Consider the following 17,979-nt stretch of genomic DNA (forward strand, 5'->3'; position numbering starts at 1 on the left):
AAACAGAAGACAGCATCCAACTGATTTAATGTCTCCCCCAAACCCTGACCCCATTACTGTCACTAAAATGTACTTTTATTGTAAAATGACTTTAAAAAATATATATATATATATATTAACGCTCCATTTTGTTTGTACCACAGATTATTCCCAAACATCCTCTCAGGGGTAAGTACTTCAAAATCATTCACTTATCATAGCAGTATAACAGTAAAAGATAAGAAAATTGAAGATGAGTATGTTTATGTTTGATTTGTAAAACATTTATATCCTTGAAAGTTATGGGAAAGTGCTTATTCTCAATGCATAGTCATGTTTGTTTGTTTTTCTTGCAGCTATGGGTCCTATGGTGGTGGAGGAGGTGGAGGTGGTGGTGCTAACCAGGGCTACGGTCAGTCTTCTGGACAGAGTTACAGCCAGCAGGGCTACGGCGGCTACAACCAGAGCGCTGACAGCAGCCCTGGCTCCTACAGCCAGGGAGGATACGGCAGCTATGGTCAGCCCCCGTCAGGTAGAGGAAGACTCAGTAACTAAACCTCATTCAGTCTGTCAGTCACACGTTGTTGTATAGTTAACTTTGACTACATGTCCTATCGACTGTCTTCTCCCAGGAGGATACGGCTCTCCATCTTCTAACCAGGGCGGCGGCGGAGGTGGTGGTGGTGGTGGTGGTTATAGTCATTCTGGTCAGTCCTACGGTTCTGGAGGCTACAACAACAACCAGCCCTCCAACATGAGCTACAACCAGCAGTCATCCTTCTCTGGGTACAACCAGCAGCAGCCTCCTCCTTCATCCTCTTCAGGGTGAGCCACCATCAGCTTCTGCTTTTCTATTTTGTATTTACAAACTCAACTTTATGATTTGTATTAATTCTTTCCTTCATCAGCTATGATGGCAGCTCACCGACTTCTGGCTACAACCAGCCACTGAGTGGTGGACAGAGTGGGGGTGGTTACAGCGGCAGTGGAGGTCAGTCTGGTGGCTACGGAGGCAGCGGGAGCCACCAACAACCATCCCAACATGGAGGAGGTCACTACAACCAGCCTCCAAGCTACAACACCCCCCCTCCACAGAGCTACAGTCAGCAGAGCCAGTACGGTCAAGGTGGAGGTAAGGCATGAGTTTATATTTTTAATGTACAGGCTGTGTGTCTGACAGAGGACAAAGATGTGTACAACATCATGCAAATTTAGATCTGGGGATAATCCACAGACATAACAAGTGTCACAGGAACTGCTTCTTTGTTAGAAAAGCTCTCAGAAGGGTCTGACTGTCTCAACTCTCTCTCAGGATACGGAGACGAAAGCCCACCATTGAGCGGAGGAGGTGGAGGTTATGGTGGTCCTGATGGAGGATATGGTCAGGACAGCCGCGGTGGCAGGGGCCGTGGGGGTGGATTCGGAGGTCGCGGCGGTGGCGGATATGATCGCGGTTTCGACCGAGGTGGCCGAGGTGGACCAAGAGGACGAGGAGGCATGGGGTAAGTGTAATCAAGCGTACTGAATCTGAGTACAGTGATGCATGTAAATGTTTTCCTCACCTCCGGTTACAAAAAATAAGCAAGCTACAATCGTAGCTACATGCTAAAGCAAATGAGCGGTGTGTGCTGATGGGACAACACTTCCCTCCCTCTTGCTTTTGAGGAAAATGAATCCTGGGGATTCTTAAATTGCCACAAAGCAATTAAACATCTTCCGTCTGCAGTGACGACTGCACAGATCTGTTTGTTTTCAGAGGCGAGGGCCATGCACGCACCTTTCCCAGGTGAACACATACATACGTATTAGAACAGAGTCTCCAGAGTTGCACTGCAGTCAGATTGTATGGATATGTGGGTAATAACGCAAAGTTATATCTGATCACAAACCATACCAGGGCAAGAATCACTCATATCGATACACATTCTGGACTATGACAGAGGGAGAAGCTATGTGTCAGTATTTATACGGTGAATGCTTCATCAGTGAGCTACTTCTGTGTACGTTTTTATTAAAACTGAACTGAACTAATGTGGTGATCCAACGAGCAGACGTGCTCCCGAGCTGAAACATTTAGAAGAGGATTAAGAACGTAACGGTGCAAAGACAGAGTATCAAATCACGTTTTCTTTTTCTGAACAAAGTGTACAAGGAAATACTTACAAGCAAAATAATTCAGTTTATTTAAAAGAAATTCTGCTTCAAACTGTATTAAATAATTACATGATTATTCTATATACTGTACTCGGGTTCGGAAGTATATATATTTTAAATTTTGTATTGTGATGTAGGACCCCAGGAAGAATAGTCGCTGCTGAGGCAGTGACTAATGGGGATCCATAATAATAAACAATAAACAAGTAAGTCAGTTTAAGCACTTTTCAAGCATTTTCAAGGTGCATTTCCAAGCTTTTCCAGCACCTTACAGCTGTGGCAGATTAAAAATTACACACAGACAAAATTATTATTTGTCTTCCATCACATTCAATCAGATGTTATTGTGCTGTAAATGACCAAGATTATGTTTTGAGATGGCAGAAGGGTGACAAATTACAGGAAAACAAAAAAGTTTCATGTTTATAAATCTGCCACCTGTCTGTTAGTGCGCTCTGCATGCTAAATACTCTGACTGAACCCATAAAACAATTACTCAAGCAAGAGATTTGCTATGAAATTAATGAAGTTGCTATTTTAAGCAGTTTCAGCTTCAGCTTTATCCTCAATGTTCACTGAGGTCTTTGTGCCCTGAAGCCGCTCCTCCACCACCTGGTCACCTCAGCTCCCCTGTTCACTGTTTCATCAGTGAAAACCTTGTGAAGCAGAACATTCAGCAACTCATTTGGGCAGTTTTTACATACGGGTTGCCTGGAATCATTTACTTAAACGATGTAAAGGAGATAAAACATTAACACGATATTCAAATCAAGATGACATGATATCCTTATTGCCAGATGAAACATTAACACGATATTCAAATCAAGATGACATGATATCCTTATTGCCAGGCCTCCTGGGCTCTGGTTTCAAAACAAAACGTGAGGGCAGTGTTTTAAATGATGAGCTGAGTCTGTTAACGGTTGACATGTAATATACTGCCGGGGTTTGGAGTCTGCTGTGTAAGGTCCCTGTGGCTGAGTGCTGGTCAGAAATCACATCCCCAAAGACGTCGTTATGATTATTACCACCAAAAGCAAGAGGGCAGTTGTGTGACTAATACAAAGCATTTAAAATGGATCCTCCAATGAAAGTGCTACAACGTCACCCAGGAGAAATCACAGAAAGCCATAATGTGGGAAGGAATGAAAGAAAAGTGAAACTTTCAAAATGTAACTTACAGGCACAGACGGTAAACTTTTAAGGTTAAAGCTTTCAATAGCAAACATCTGCACTACTGAAGTGTCTCATCGTAAACGCTCTGCAAAAAGAAGCAACAACAACCAAAAAACCCCGTTTAAACTGAAGTGGAACATTAACCATATGATGCTGGTTTTTCATGGGGATTTGGTTGTATTACTAATATTAATCCCTTGTGGGGGAAATTGCGTTGTATACGGTGCATGGTGGTGCTGCTGCAGGTACTTCTACAGCCAGTCTGTATTTCAATACTTGATATAAAGTATTTGTCCTGCAACATCTCACGTCCCAAACTTTTATTCCATATTTGTTACAGAAATTGCGAAATCCAGGTTATAAACAGAAGCTGTGTCACAATACTACAGTGAATTTACTTAAAAATTAATTAAAATCTATTTTACTTTCATCTATATTTTACTTTAGTAAACTTAAACAGACTGAGCCAACTTAAGAGAGAAACACATATAAATACAGAGAAGTTGATAATTGACAGGTTGGGGCAAACTTATATAAACTAAATAAATTAAACGTGACAGAACAGATACAACACTGAATGAGTAAAGCCTTGAAGCAGACACTGGTAAGTTGATGTTTTTGTTTTTCTTGTAGCGGGTTCTTGTAGTTTCATGTAAGGTCATGATGTTGGTGCTGAAGTCACAGACAAACTAGTTTTTCATTTCATTGTATGTTTTTCATCCATTATGGACTATTATTAAAATCACCTTCCCCACATTACGATAAGTAGAACTCAGTCACAGAAGTATCTGTAGCAGGCAGACGACACACAGCATTGATCAGCCAACGCTTGTTCATCATGAAATGAACACTTAAAATAATTATGGAGCTGGTGTAACATTTGATAATGGAGGAACATGTGTGAGTAAAATAGCGACTGGTGCTTGTGTCCTACCACACCTCCACTGTTACCATGAGGTGCCTGTACTGTTTATAAAAGGCACAGTATGAGAAGTGTAAATTAAAGGCAGACTTCTGCACGGCCGTCCACACCCAGAACCATAACTGTAACGATTACTATTGCTGACAGTGGTGAACAACAGCTGTGAGATCACCTTCAGATCAAAATCCATCTGATACGACAGGAACATCAGTTAGCTTCATTTAAGGGACACGGTTTTATTTATTATTTCATTTTATTGATTTTAATATTTATTGATTTACTGATGTCCTCCTCTTTGACAATCGCCAGGATAATTGATTCTGACTCATACAAAAGTATGAATAACATTTGTCCTCAAAAGACGACAACTATATACTGTATATAAGTATATATACATATATATATATATATATATATAAGTATATTCTTCCTCCAAATCCTTTTCGAACGTGTGAATTGTGAGAATTTTTTTAGAATGTCTTTATTAAATTTATCATATTGCTTTTCAGTTTTTGTTTTCTATAAAAACATATGAATCAATCAAAAACTAGTCTCACGTTTTTGTTTTTTTTGTGTTATCGTTCATCGGTGTGGATGTTCACACTGTTATGTCAGTAGTTATCATCATGGTGATCGTCCTTGTTGTGGATGGCCCTTAACTCTAAATTCAGCTAGAAAGTTGTGTTAAAAAAAATCCAGCTAACTCGGCTCATGAGCGTCCACACACTGTAAAGTCCACAGCTAACATGGTGTTTTCCCTCCTCACGAGAGTCGTTTTGTGGCAGTAGACTGTGGTCTTGGTTCTGCCCACACGCTAACACGCCACGATACATTACCATCGCCTGCTTTTCTCACCTGTTACCACCACCTTCCCAACCAGCCCTGATAGCATCACTGTGTCGTACTCTGCTTTAATCAATCTTTGAATCTTCTCCTAGGCTTTTACCTTTTCTCCAGGCTGGCTTTCTGCTCTTAAGCCATCATTTGGGGAATTGCAAAATTGGGGAAGATTACAGACAGTTAATAGTGCTCTTTTAATTTTGAGAAAATGATTATTTAAAATAATTTGAGCTATCATGAGAAAAGTCTCAACAAAGACCTGTTTTTGGATTTGCTGCAATTCGTGTAAAATATAAAGGTTGTCTGAGACCTGAAAAGCATCCATGAAGGGATCAAAGGCATCGATGCTTGGGTTGGTTAATCGACACCAAATCAAGTTATCTGATGAAATGAAATGGGTGTATACAAGTCACTTAAAGACTTGAAGGGTAAAAATGGCAAATTTCAGCTGCTTGTGACAAAAAATGACAAGGTCTTTAAACTGGCCTCTTTACCTCGAGGTACATCCAAGAGACTCTGAACGAGAATAAGTAGGGGTTCAGGTGGACAAGCGGCAAATGATGAAGAGGGGTGGGTTTAATTAAGAGACTGTGAGAGTGAAGGTTACCCACAACCCCCTGAGAGAAATCGCTGTCAGCACCAGCCTTCAATGTGTGTCGTTTCTCTCCTCCTCATCAGAATGGGCGATCGTGGAGGATTCAATAAGTTTGGTGGTAAGTGACAAAAAAAAACACAATCATAAAAAAAGGTTTGAGTTCGAAGGGTCAAAGTTAAAAGGAGTGGAGATCAGTGTACATGAAGCATGAAGGGAGTGAAAAGAGCTGTTAAATTAAGAGATGGTTTAAAGTAAAGTAAAAGTCTGTTTATGCCGCTGCACTGAGGTAGAGTGTGGTGCCTAGTGTTTCCATAATGAAGCCTGGCAGGTGAACCCTCAGTGTCGGGCTGGGTGAAGTATTAAAATAACATCACATGAGCGTTGGCTGCATAAAATAATGGACAGCCGTCACCCACAGGGTTCGGAAGAACGAGATGAAGCCCAATGTTGGATGTACTGGCCGCGCCGTGCCCCACTCCGTCTTACGCCAAGCTGATCACAAATTGGCAAAGAGGTGGAGCATGAGTGGAGCTGCAGCGAGCCTAGTTAGTCAAACAAGCCCACCGAGCTGGAAGCTGCCGAGCTAGCTGAGGCTAAGAAGCTACTGTATCTCTGTTCACACATAAAGATTAGATCAAGTTAAGTGACTGGAATTACCTGAGGTGCAGCCGAGCACACAGCTGGTGGCTGCCTGCCACTCAAAGTGACCACGGCCATAATATTGCACAATTTTAAGCCTTAATATAATTTAAACCTGTGAAGGAATAAATTAGGTATAGAGACCGAAACCGTTTTTTGGCTGTAACCATTTAATTATTTATTTATATTTTATTGTGTGTTTCTGTCGTAAAGCATTTTAACACGGGCTTTTATGGGGATTAACTTACTTTCGCATTGGCTTCGTTTGTGGTTGACAAAAACAAATAACACAATATTTTTGACCAAATAATATTAGCACAAGTAGTCATCCATATTAAGTCACACAATGAGATTTGTTATCAATAATCGTCAGTAATGTGGATATAATGATCAAGTGGGTCAGTATGAGAACAGTCTGGTAAGCTCACAAAATTACATCACATTACTGTAATGTAGCCTTTTAAACCAGGAAAACACAACACCTATGTCTTATCACAATAATGATACATTTTATATATAATGCCCAGTTATACCTTAGTGTGATCAGATGTTATCTAAACGGATGATCTGGGCGTTCAGAGCGTTTGTCTCCTATGAGTCATTAAACTTTGTGTTCGATGGTTTCGCGTGTCAAGTCAACAAAAGAAATGTGATTTTAAAGACAGAATGGGATGACACATTTTGCAAGTATGATGCAGGTTGAGTGTCACACATGAGTGGATAAAACAACGTTGATGTGTCGGTCGTACTGTTCAAAGATGAGATTAATAGTAAAACTGGTTTGATTTCTATCTGATCGGGTACAAGGAACTCGATGCTGTAAAGGAAGGAAAAGGTTTTGGTTTTAAACAATCTGATGAAACAACAATAGACCGGCTTGTTTTAAGTTTAATCACATGACTCCCTCTATGGTCTGAGTGAACCACATGCAAAGGTTGTTTAGTTAACAAGGTTAACTGCTTTAATTATTATGAGCGCACGTTAGGCCGGGCTCACACCACAGGAGGACCGGGCTGATTTAACCACCAAATGCTCCTCCTGACAGAAAATAAAATAAAAGATAAGGATGTGTTCCTTTTAAGAGGAAAAAGACTTTACGGTAACAATTTTCTAATGACATGTTGTTTAATTGTTTAATTTGTAGTTACAGTGTTAGCCATCGGTTCAGATTATTGGGAAAACTGCTATTATAGTATATAGTTCAAAGAAAGCAGTTTGAAATAACTAACTAATGACGGCCAGTGAGAACACAATCTATCAGAAGAGCCTCTCTAGATTTTCTCAAATCTTAAAATGGACATGAATACCACATAGCTGAGACGTAAACGAGATACTTCTTCTGTGAACAAGGCAATTACGTTGGATTGAATATTTGTTGTGACGTTCCCAACTGATAATCCTCCAAAGATGGCTGCGTGTGGAGACGCTGGATCTGTGTTATTTCTGAGATTACTTTGAAGAAAGAGCCTCAATAACGTGGGACACGACCAAAGCATACGAGTTAGGTCACATGGTGAAAATGTATTTTTAATGTCAGGTGCGTTTGTTGTACGTTACATTTATTTAATCTGAAGACGTTCAAATAAGTTCCCTGTTGCCAGTTAGCTGTTCATATCAGTCATGGTAACAGCAAAAACACGTGAAATCACTTTCGAAAGACAGTGATACTGGGATAAAAGCTTTCTGGTCAGTTTACTGAGTCACATTCTTCGATGTAAAGAAGAATCATCAGTTAAATAACTTCTGTGTTGCTGTGAAAAAAGGTTCACTGGTTTCAGTCACTTCTCGCCTGGTTGGTTGTGGGAGTGACTCAAATGTTGTGTTGATGCAAGAGGTTGGGCTTCGGCTTCTGATGACAATTTAGTTCCAGAAACTCTGAAAATGCTGCCAATGACGCAGGATTCAGCCCGTCCACCAAGAGGTGATGGGATGTAACAACAAAAATTGTCGAAGGTGTTTTACACGGGAAGTTGGTTTTAAGTCTGCGTCACAAAACGCTTTGAAATCTGTCACTTTCACAGAATGACAAACATGGCGGTCACACTTCCAAGATGTGTGTTGGGACAATTTCCAACAATCTTTTGTTGAGCTGTGTGAAACCAAAACTAGACAAAGGACTGATTAATGGACAGGTAATAACAGTTGAAGGTGTACATGCTCTAAAAGGGGACGGTGTTGCAAAGTGTTTGGACATGGCTCAGAGAGTTGGTAATGTTTGTGTGAAGGAAATCATTTATAGCATATAAACTAAAGACATCGAGTTCAGGAGCCTGACCCGTGTGGCTCTGCATGAGGAGCCATCGAGTTAAACGTGGCTGTGTTTACGTGTTGGATCAAAAAAAAACAACCAAACCAAGGAAATGTGATGATGTGGGAATTATGGTGGTTTTCCTGATGCACAAATATTTCAAGGTAGGATCTCATTGTGGGCAATCTTGTTTTGTTCACCTGTTCCTGGGATTTAAAGATAATGTCAGGGATACTGTCGCCTCATGCAAATGAAAGAAGTGATGAAATAATGACACGTTTAAAAGACAGGGTGGTAAAATGTATGTTCAAATACACGAGGTGTTAGATCATATCTGTACACACAGAAGCTTAATACTTGTCCAGTTGTGGTTGGAAGAAGTAGATAAAACTATATGAAGAATCTTTAGTACGTGTTTGGTGTTTATGTGTTTGATCATTTGTTCTTTTCCACAACTAATTTCTGTTTTCTTGCCCTCTCAAGGACCAAGAGAGCCGGGACATGGAGGGCCTGGCTTCAGTAAGTCCTGTGTTGTTTTATTCTTTCCCTGCTAGCAACAACGCCCAATACTGTGTACACCAGACATTTTCAGCCATTCATGTGACGCCTGACAGAACACTGCCTCATCAGTTCTCATCAACTACTGGAAATCAAGCCAGAGCTAAAAGAAGGTTAATACTGGACTTAAATATTGGATGTGATTGCTTGATAACTGGGTGGGTACCATTCACAGTCTAACTGGTACAGGAACCTGAAATTCAGTGCCAGCAGCAGCTCTTTGCAGTGGCTGAGTGTCGGCATTTGTTGTAAAAATGCGACTCGTCAACCAAGACAGTGAAAAAAGCCCAGTTATCTTCAGCAACAACTTCTCGAACCTGCTTATTCATTACCTGACGTATTGAAAGAATGAACTTTCTTTCAGTGTCAGTCAGTTACTGTAGGTCAGAAGGTGACCTACACAGAGTGGCAGTTAAACATTTAAACGGTTACACGCCCAGCGTTAGCTTCTTGTTGCTGTGTTAACGTCTCCTCCTGTTGTCCTCCAACAGTGCAGGACCAGGATAACTCTGATAATAACACCATCTTTGTGCAAGGCCTGGGAGACGACTACACTGTTGAATCAGTGGCAGACTTTTTCAAGCAGATCGGGATCATTAAGGTATATATCTTTATGCATTGTGTTCACAGTCTGGTTTTGCATTTCAAAATCAGAAACTTTCTACTATTTTATATTGATTTTGGATTAATTACTGATTAAGGTTTTCAAATTTAGTTGAAGTTTGAGACAATAGATTTTCTACGACCAGTTCGCTCCGTTACCCCCCGACACTGCCCACATGTTTCTGCACCTGGATCACTTATTTTATCATGTGACCTTATTCACTCACTGCATCGTCCCTGTCCCCTTCTGTCCGTCCTCGTAGGTCAACAAGAAGACGGGCCTGCCGATGATCAACCTGTACACAGACAGAGAGACAGGGAAGCTGAAGGGGGAGGCCACAGTCTCCTTCGATGACCCCCCCTCAGCTAAAGCCGCCATCGACTGGTTTGATGGTGAGTTGTTTGTCTTCATCTCACAACTCTTAATGTTTGATCGCAGACAGGACGACATTATATTTGCAGTGTATTTAGCAATATTTTGGTTAAATATGAGATTGTGGATCATTTGTTTTAAAACTTTTTTCTTCACAAGACACTGATTCATACGTACAAGGTGATCACAGCTGCTGTCTCTCTGCTCTTTAAAGGACAGAACTAAAACGTTTAAGTCACGTTTTCATTTTTCTTTCTCGTCTGATTCCTTTCCGTCCTCGACAGGTAAGGACTTCAATGGAAATCCCATCAAGGTGTCTTTTGCCACCCGCAGAGCTGACTTTGGAGGCCGAGGTGGCATGAGAGGAGGTCGGGGACGAGGAGGTGAGCCTGTTTTTTTTTTTAAATGTATCATTTTGTAATAGCAATGTAAGATGTTTTTACAATCTCCTGTCTCATTTGAAACAAAGAGTGGTGTAGTCTGTAGTCCTTAAACCTGGAAATCAGTTTGTGTTTTAGCACATCTGGTTCCCTCGTCTCAAAGTCTGAGAGTTTGTTGAATTGATTTTCCTCTAAATGTCTGAAATAAGGTGTGTGGTCACCACAGGCTGAAGATATTTACAGATTTTGTTCTCCAACATAAATCCATCATTAAATGTCCCACAGTTTAATTATAAAGCTCTTCCGTGTGTTAAAAACGGTTAGCGGTTGCTAACAAGTGTCTAAATGAGACTACAGGGGTTGTCGGGGACATTAAACGTCCTCACAGCGAACACGGAGACTCATCTACTCACTCGTCCGTCATTGATCAGTTTAGAGAAAACATGTACGTTTACTTTTAGCGACATAATTTACGCTTCAAAATCACAAAAGTGGTGTTCGTCTGTGAAGTCACAAGTCTGTCTGTCTTATAATATCATGCAAAGGTTACAGTACAGATAAAGGTCTGAGTGTTCAGGAAGCAGTTACAACAGCTGTAAACGCTTGATAATTAATAATGTGAAGGCATCACCGGTTACACTGACAGAAGATCTGACTAGTTTGGTTCTTTGCTCTAGGGCCGATGGGTCGGGGTGGATTTGGAGGGGGTCGAGGTGGAGGGTTCCCAGGAGGCAATGGAGGCGGTGGAGGAGGTGGAGGAGGAGGTGGAGGAGGAGGAGGAGGAGGAGGAGGAGGCCAACAGAGAGCCGGAGACTGGAAATGTTCAAACCCGTGAGTCAGAGCTTCTCACTTGCAGAGGGATCTGGATAGAAACTTGTTTCAAATATTTTTTTCAAAAGAAATGTCCTTGTACATTTGCACACACTTTATTCCTAATACAACTATGCAAACACTGTCAACACATCTTGTATTGCTTTGGTTCCAGAAACTGTGGCAACCTGAACTTCTCGTGGCGTAACGAGTGTAACCAGTGCAAGGCGCCAAAACCTGAGGATGCTGGTGGGATGCCCCCAATGGACAGAGGTTAGACATGTGCAGCATTTATTTTATATACCACTCGAGATGGTCAGAAAAAGTGTGTCATTAGAACGGAGTAAAAGTGGCACTTTCTGTCAGCTATTTATAAATCATGACCAAGTTTCTCGTCGCTGTCAGGAGGTTACGGAGGCGAGCGCAGAGGGGGGTTTGAGAGGGGCGGCTTCAGGGGCCGAGGTGGCGACCGCGGGGGCTTCAGAGGGGGGAGAGGAGGCGACCGGGGAGGATACAGCCCTGGGAAGATGGACGCAAGGTGAGATACACTCAAACAAACAGCACAAACATAAAGGCATCATGGCCACTTTGGTTCAAAACATCAGAGGTTTATAATACTGTGTTCTCCACATGCTGGCTACATGTCGTCGGTCTGTAAACAATACTTACATGGCCGATTGTTGAATGAGCAGTTTTGTGTTGTTGTGATTGTTCCTGCTGTTCACACTGATTTGTAAAGTCATCTGTTCTTAACGTGACTTTAATGAAAGTGACGGAGGACAAACGTCCATCTGAAGCCTGTATGAGGAGCTGCTGTCACAGCAGCGTTTAAAATGGCCCAAACTGGCAGAGAAATCAATACATTTATATGAAATTGATGCATTAGTGGATTTACACATGTCAGTGAATACACTATACACTACAGACTGCAAATTTTTTAGATTAGAGTTTAGATTTGTCTGTGATAATATCAAGATATGATGTTGTACACAGTGTATAAGCTCCCGTCGCTGAGAGAGTATTGTCACTACGTCACACTTCAACACTTTCATGAAGACGTGCGGATGATTTTTTTTGGTGTGACCGCCGTCAAACCTGACGACCAAACGTGTTTCCACCGTGTTAGTTTTGTCTGAAATAATTCTATCATGAAAACTGAGTGTGTTGAAATGATGATACAGTCACATAGATGTGTTTCACTGTTCACCAGCATATCATTTACTGTACCAACACACACCTGTTCATCATGTGGACGCTGCTCATTGGCTGGATGATGATTATGTCATCGATGTGTTGTTTTTTTTCAGGGGTGACCGCAGACAGGAGCGGCGGGGCCGTCCCTACTAACTCACCCTTTAAGGACAACCTCTCACCTCGTCCCACCTCGGTACAGATACCATGTGTGAACTGTCGTCCACAGCGGGCCCGGCCCACACCAGGCCCGGCCCACACCAGGCCCGGCCCACACCTTCACCTTTTATATAACTGTGTAAACGCTGATCCTCTTTATTCAGTGTGAAGAAAAATGTCTGTCCCTGTTTTGTTTGTTTTTTTGTGTTTGCTCTTCTTCTTCACATCTATCCACTTCCTTCTTCTGCTCAGTGGGGCCTCATTTAGAAAAACTAGAGTGGATGATCATAGAGCGCATACCTCCGCCAAAACCTTCCTGGATCTGTTTATTTATCCGGATCCACTCCCAGAGTTAACGATGTCTATTCCATCCTCCAACCAAATTTTGTGGAAATCCCTTCAGTAGTTTTCACGGCAGGATTACATGTAAGCGCAGCAGCTAACTGTTTTCATCCTTAATAAATCTGCAGCGTCACTCTCACAGTTAAGTTCACTCAAATCTTTAGCGTATTGTGGGAAAAGATCTTTATGATCAAGTAAAATCCACTTTTGTAAATGAGGTCACGTCTCTGTAGATGTTCAGACAGAACTGTTGTTGGTGTATTTATTATTTATGAGTTGTTTTGTATTGTGCACGTGATGGTTTTCAAATGAAAGTGTTGATGAAACCAATTAAAGTGTCTGTGGTTCTTGTTCACTTCATATTTGTACATTGAATGTTTCTGCAGGATTTGTTAGTGAGCTCAGACGAGAGGAGACACAGCAGCTCCAACACGCTTTGTCTCAGCTGTCCATTAAACTGACTGAAGCAACGGTATTTTAATGCCCGCCTCATACATCAGTTGTGTTGGTCAGACATGGGTAGCTTTAAAATGTTGTTCCAATAACTGGAAGAACAAGTAGTTCATCCACAATAAGTCCTCTCCATCTGTCAACATGTCAACGCCTCTGGTTTTCTTTGTACATGTAGGTTTTGGCTTTTGACACATGTTCTGTGAGTAGCACTCCTGTTCAGACCTGACATATTGTTTGTACAGTAACATTACTCCTTGTGTCATCTTATGTGATGTATGTCTGAGAAAATACCTCCTTACAATGCTGCTGACAGTCGTTACCGTCCACATCATTTCAGTTGTCCCGCCCAACACTGATGTAAAGATGAATCCATGTCAAAACCATTTTTAGGTCTGAAGCACAAAAGCTGATTCTCCAGTTCAGGGAAAACGTTTCTGTGACAAAAATGAATTCATGTGTCGCAGCAATCTTTTGATTTTGAGGTTCAGTATTTTTCTGATCAGACATCTGACACACAGGCTGTTTCATTATTATTTATGTCGTAAAACAGCAGTGACGACGTGAAAATAAGATGACTAACGTGGAAAAACCCCTGCGCTTCTCATCAGCCTTCAATTTGATTAATAGAAAAATAAACTCAAAAGCTTAATACAAACATCTGTTAACAGGAGATCCTGGTACAGGCTCACAAACAGTTTCATTAGGTTGAATTTTCTATTTTAATCATCGCAGCTCTGGTTAAGGTTAGGAAAACATCATGATTTGGCTCGTAACACCTGTTTTGGTCGCCATGATCACGGATGGACTTTCTTCAGGTTTCCTGAACAAACACACAGGAACCAGCTGGAAGTCTCCACAGGTGCGACTCAAACTGCGGTCAGTCGTTTGTCTGTAATAACAACAACTGGTTTCTTTCTAAAGTAAGGAAAGTAAGTTATTTTAACTCTACTGTTTAATCGTCCAACTCAACATTTCGAGTCGAAATTAAAGTTTAATTAAAGTTTAATTAAAGTTTATGTGCTGATGTTTTGATATCAACTGAATGGAGGAGGACATGACAGGTGTATCAGACAGTCAGACTCTCCAGGAGGGGAGGAGACACGAAGAAACTGCTGTTGGCCGCTAGTTGAAATCCTGCCAACCAGCAGGTTCAGGTCACAGTCAGCTGCCACAGTAACCCAGCCAGAGTTCAAGTGTCCTCCTCAGCCTCCCTCATCTCAGGGTTTCTGGGGCTCTCTCAGATTTTTCAGCAAACCTTCCTTCTGAAGTGGAGTCCTGGATTTACACAGAACAACTAATCTGGATTACAGTTTCTTCAGGACTGTGCTGGTCTGACTCACAGAGATGCACCTTATCAACACCAAACATGTGACTGTGGCCCTGCTGTCAGCGCTGCTGCTGGGGTGAGTTCATGTACAAATACTACCACCACTACTAGTACTACTACTTGTTCCCTGTTGTGGGACTAATGAAGGATTATTTTGTTTCAGTACCAGGGCTGAACAAGTCTGTGCTTAATGAGAATCTGTATTTTGTCCCATCATTCTTTGGACAGCTTGTCTCCAGACAGACAAGAAACTAATTATCAGCTGCTTCTGATTTTAAAATCAATTCATCTGACAGTTATTTTCACAGTTAATTGATTAATAATGACTTCCCAGAGCCCACAGTGACGTCTTCAAATGTCTTCCTTTGTCCAACAAACCCAAATAATTCTTCTTCTTTCTTTAAAAGAAAAGCAGCAAATCCTCATTTAAAGACGCTGGAGCCAACAAATCTTTAACATCTGTGCTTGAAAACTGAGTGAAAACGATCATCAGAGTAGCTGATGATTAATCTCTCACTGCAGATTAATCTCTTAACTTTATTGTTCTTTCATCAAATCGTTGCAGCTCTAATTCAAACAAATTGCTCAGTTATCAGCTCATTCTGGGGTCGACTCTCAACAATGATTTATTTAAATTAAATAAAAAAATAAATAAAGGCGTGTTTCTGTCCAACGCAGCTCACCTGTCCTCGGGTGTAACCTGTGATCTGAAACTCTGAGGCTGTTGGTTACAAAGAAAGTTCTCAGTTAAAAGCTTTTTGACGTTAAGACGACTTCAGACGAGGATTCAGTAACAAATATCACCTACTGCTCTGTTATAACTGTTAATGTCACACTGAACTCATTCAGTTCATCCACACGACGAAGAGACAGTAACTCAAGACTGTCATTTTAAAAACCTACTAGAGCTGAGCAACATATAATATATAACATATTGTTATCATGATATGAGACTGTAAACAATACAAATAAAAGAATTGAGATTTATTCAATTGTTTCTGGTCATTTTTTTATGGGGGATCAAAATCTCAATATTTCTATAACTCTTGCTACAGCAGCTCTGCCTGTAATGCGTTATATGATTATTTAATAAGTAGGTGCATCACCAAATATTTGGACACGTTACACACTGGGACTGTTTTACATTAAACAAAACACGCATACAGGAGTTGTGTGATTTGCATGGTAAACAAAAGACTTCTTCTGACCTCTTACGTTTCTGTCAAAACAGGTAGAACAGGTGAAATCGCCCAGGTGCGTTTTCAGTGCGACCCAGGGTTGAGGACGGTCTGATTACAGTCAATAGCTCAGGAAGGAAGCGTAGGAAGCCTTTTCACCAGAGGTTTCAGGGTTAGTCTATTTGTATAAAGTGTGTGTCATATATATTACACACATACACACCCATACATATATATTAAACGCTTAATGTATGTAAACAATGACTAATTCATTGTAGCTTAAACAGCTTTCTAAATAAAAATGGCGGTGAATTGAACTGCAAGGCACTAAAATAAAAGCTCCTTCCAAGTTACGATTGTTATATATCAACTTAAATGATACAATGATACTTGTATTTAAGTGCATCAAATTATATTTTGATTTAAAAGCAAATGTATTTAATGGATCACTAGTTGTTTTCAATTATTTTTTATTTCATCCACCCCTCATAAAACATGTCAGCCTGTTAACACCACACTGAACATACAGTGAGGAAATCTGTGATTCAAATATCTGTCAGTGTAACTGGCACGTTAGTAATTTAACTGTATGTTTACTGCCCTTAATGTTCATGGCTCATACAGAGAGCCGGTGGACCTCCCGGGACCTCGTTCATGGTCAATGTAGAGAGACAAATACATTTTCAATCCTGTTTGAACTGTGACAAGAATCACACATGTTCCTCTGAATGATGATGAAGGATTGTTTCTGTTTCAATCCACAGAGGGCTGCTCTTCATCTCTCAGTCCTGCAGGTAGCACACACACACACACACGCACACACACACACACACACACACACACACACACACACACCATATTTTATCTCTGCACATTAAACATCAGAGCTGCACATAACAACTTCAGGTTTTATATATTTTATGTCTTTAAAGGACAAAGTCTACACAGAATATTCAGCTTTTCACACCTCTTACGTTCTCGAAGATTAGAAATGTAGAGTTAGAGTTAATATTTAATATCATGAAGCCAAGAAAAGCTGCTCAGTCTGAAACTCATCAAATATAAAAACTGAAAAAAATAACTGTTGCTAATTAATTTCTAAGAGCTAATCACACGGACAGATTGTGACAGTGTGTGTTTGTGTGTTGCAGAGAGTCCGGTGTGCAGGAGGAGATAACAGCTAACTTCAGGTCAGTCACACAGACACTCCCTCCTCTCTGTGCAGGTTTGCCTTGGGCGTGGACTGACCTACCTGTTCACCTGAACACCTCCAGCTGTAGTTCTGTGTATGGTCTTATGCAAAATGCTGCCAGTGTATTTCTGTACGAGTAAAAACCTGTTGAAAGTAGGAAAACCGATACAATGAAGGCATTGTATGTATATTGACTGGCACATCTCTTTTTCATTGGATTTTTTCTCCTGATAATTTATATTAAAATGTATATTTTAGCATCAACAGCAGTCAGTCGACAGCGAGATTCAGGTTCAGGTGTGATCACCTGGTGACACCTGGTGGCAGCTGAGAGAACTACAACGACACAGACGACAGTTACACTGAAACTGAAATAAAAATCTTGAAGAAAAATATTTTTCCTTGATTATTAATGATCAATGTTTAAGTGTCACAAAATGATGATGATTGTGTGTGTGTGTGTGTGTGTGTGTGTGTGTGTGTGTGTCTTGCAGATATGCTAAGCTAAATATTCATAGCCACAGCTTCCGCCTGGTGGCTCCTGAAAAGTAAGAGCTCTGTTCAGTATCTTTGTTGAGTTGTGTACTAACGTTATTACAAATGTTTCCAACATTGTTTAAACTTGGAGAAATCTAAATCTGCTCGCCCGTCGCTATAACTTCCAGGAGAGGGTCAGCGAGAGAGGAAGGAAGTCGGCGAGCGTAACAAAAACATTTCCTCGTCCACGAACATTTTGGTCCGAGTCATGTCAGATAGGTTTAATCAGCAGTGGTTGTTGAACAGTGAAGACAAACACTCCCATGATGCCACGCTGCTTACATCTTTAGTTTCGATTGTGAGACCCCTAGTGGCTGAACTGC

The 17,979-nt window shown here is 41.0% G+C and overlaps 1 protein-coding gene across 2 annotated transcripts in view; it reads left to right on the forward strand.

Annotated features, from left to right (window-relative positions):
- The window catches only part of fus (FUS RNA binding protein), an 18,647-nt gene extending 1,549 nt beyond the window's left edge, over positions 1 to 17,098 (forward strand). The window contains exons 2-16 of one of the 2 annotated variants that reach the window (XR_014623998.1): positions 144 to 168; positions 336 to 511; positions 612 to 804; positions 888 to 1,111; positions 1,292 to 1,481; positions 5,750 to 5,784; positions 9,037 to 9,072; positions 9,603 to 9,712; positions 9,978 to 10,107; positions 10,372 to 10,470; positions 11,145 to 11,298; positions 11,453 to 11,550; positions 14,742 to 14,825; positions 16,692 to 16,721; positions 17,079 to 17,098. Coding sequence is in view for 1 of the 2 variants with exons in the window: in XM_084372436.1 (XP_084228562.1) it covers positions 144 to 168; positions 336 to 511; positions 612 to 804; positions 888 to 1,111; positions 1,292 to 1,481; positions 5,750 to 5,784; positions 9,037 to 9,072; positions 9,603 to 9,712; positions 9,978 to 10,107; positions 10,372 to 10,470; positions 11,145 to 11,298; positions 11,453 to 11,550; positions 11,683 to 11,815; positions 12,585 to 12,624 (1,643 nt within the window). In the remaining variant the exon portion in view is untranslated. Of the gene's footprint in view, positions 1 to 143; positions 169 to 335; positions 512 to 611; positions 805 to 887; positions 1,112 to 1,291; positions 1,482 to 5,749; positions 5,785 to 9,036; positions 9,073 to 9,602; positions 9,713 to 9,977; positions 10,108 to 10,371; positions 10,471 to 11,144; positions 11,299 to 11,452; positions 11,551 to 11,682; positions 11,816 to 12,584; positions 13,330 to 14,741; positions 14,826 to 16,691; positions 16,722 to 17,078 lie in introns of those variants that run through there. The other variant, XM_084372436.1, reaches the window with a different exon arrangement.
- Positions 17,099 to 17,979: the final 881 nt, after the last annotated feature.

This window comes from Pagrus pagrus, assembly GCF_965226575.1.
Source record: "Pagrus pagrus genome assembly, chromosome: 13".
NCBI classification, from domain to species: Eukaryota; Metazoa; Chordata; class Actinopteri; order Spariformes; family Sparidae; genus Pagrus; species Pagrus pagrus.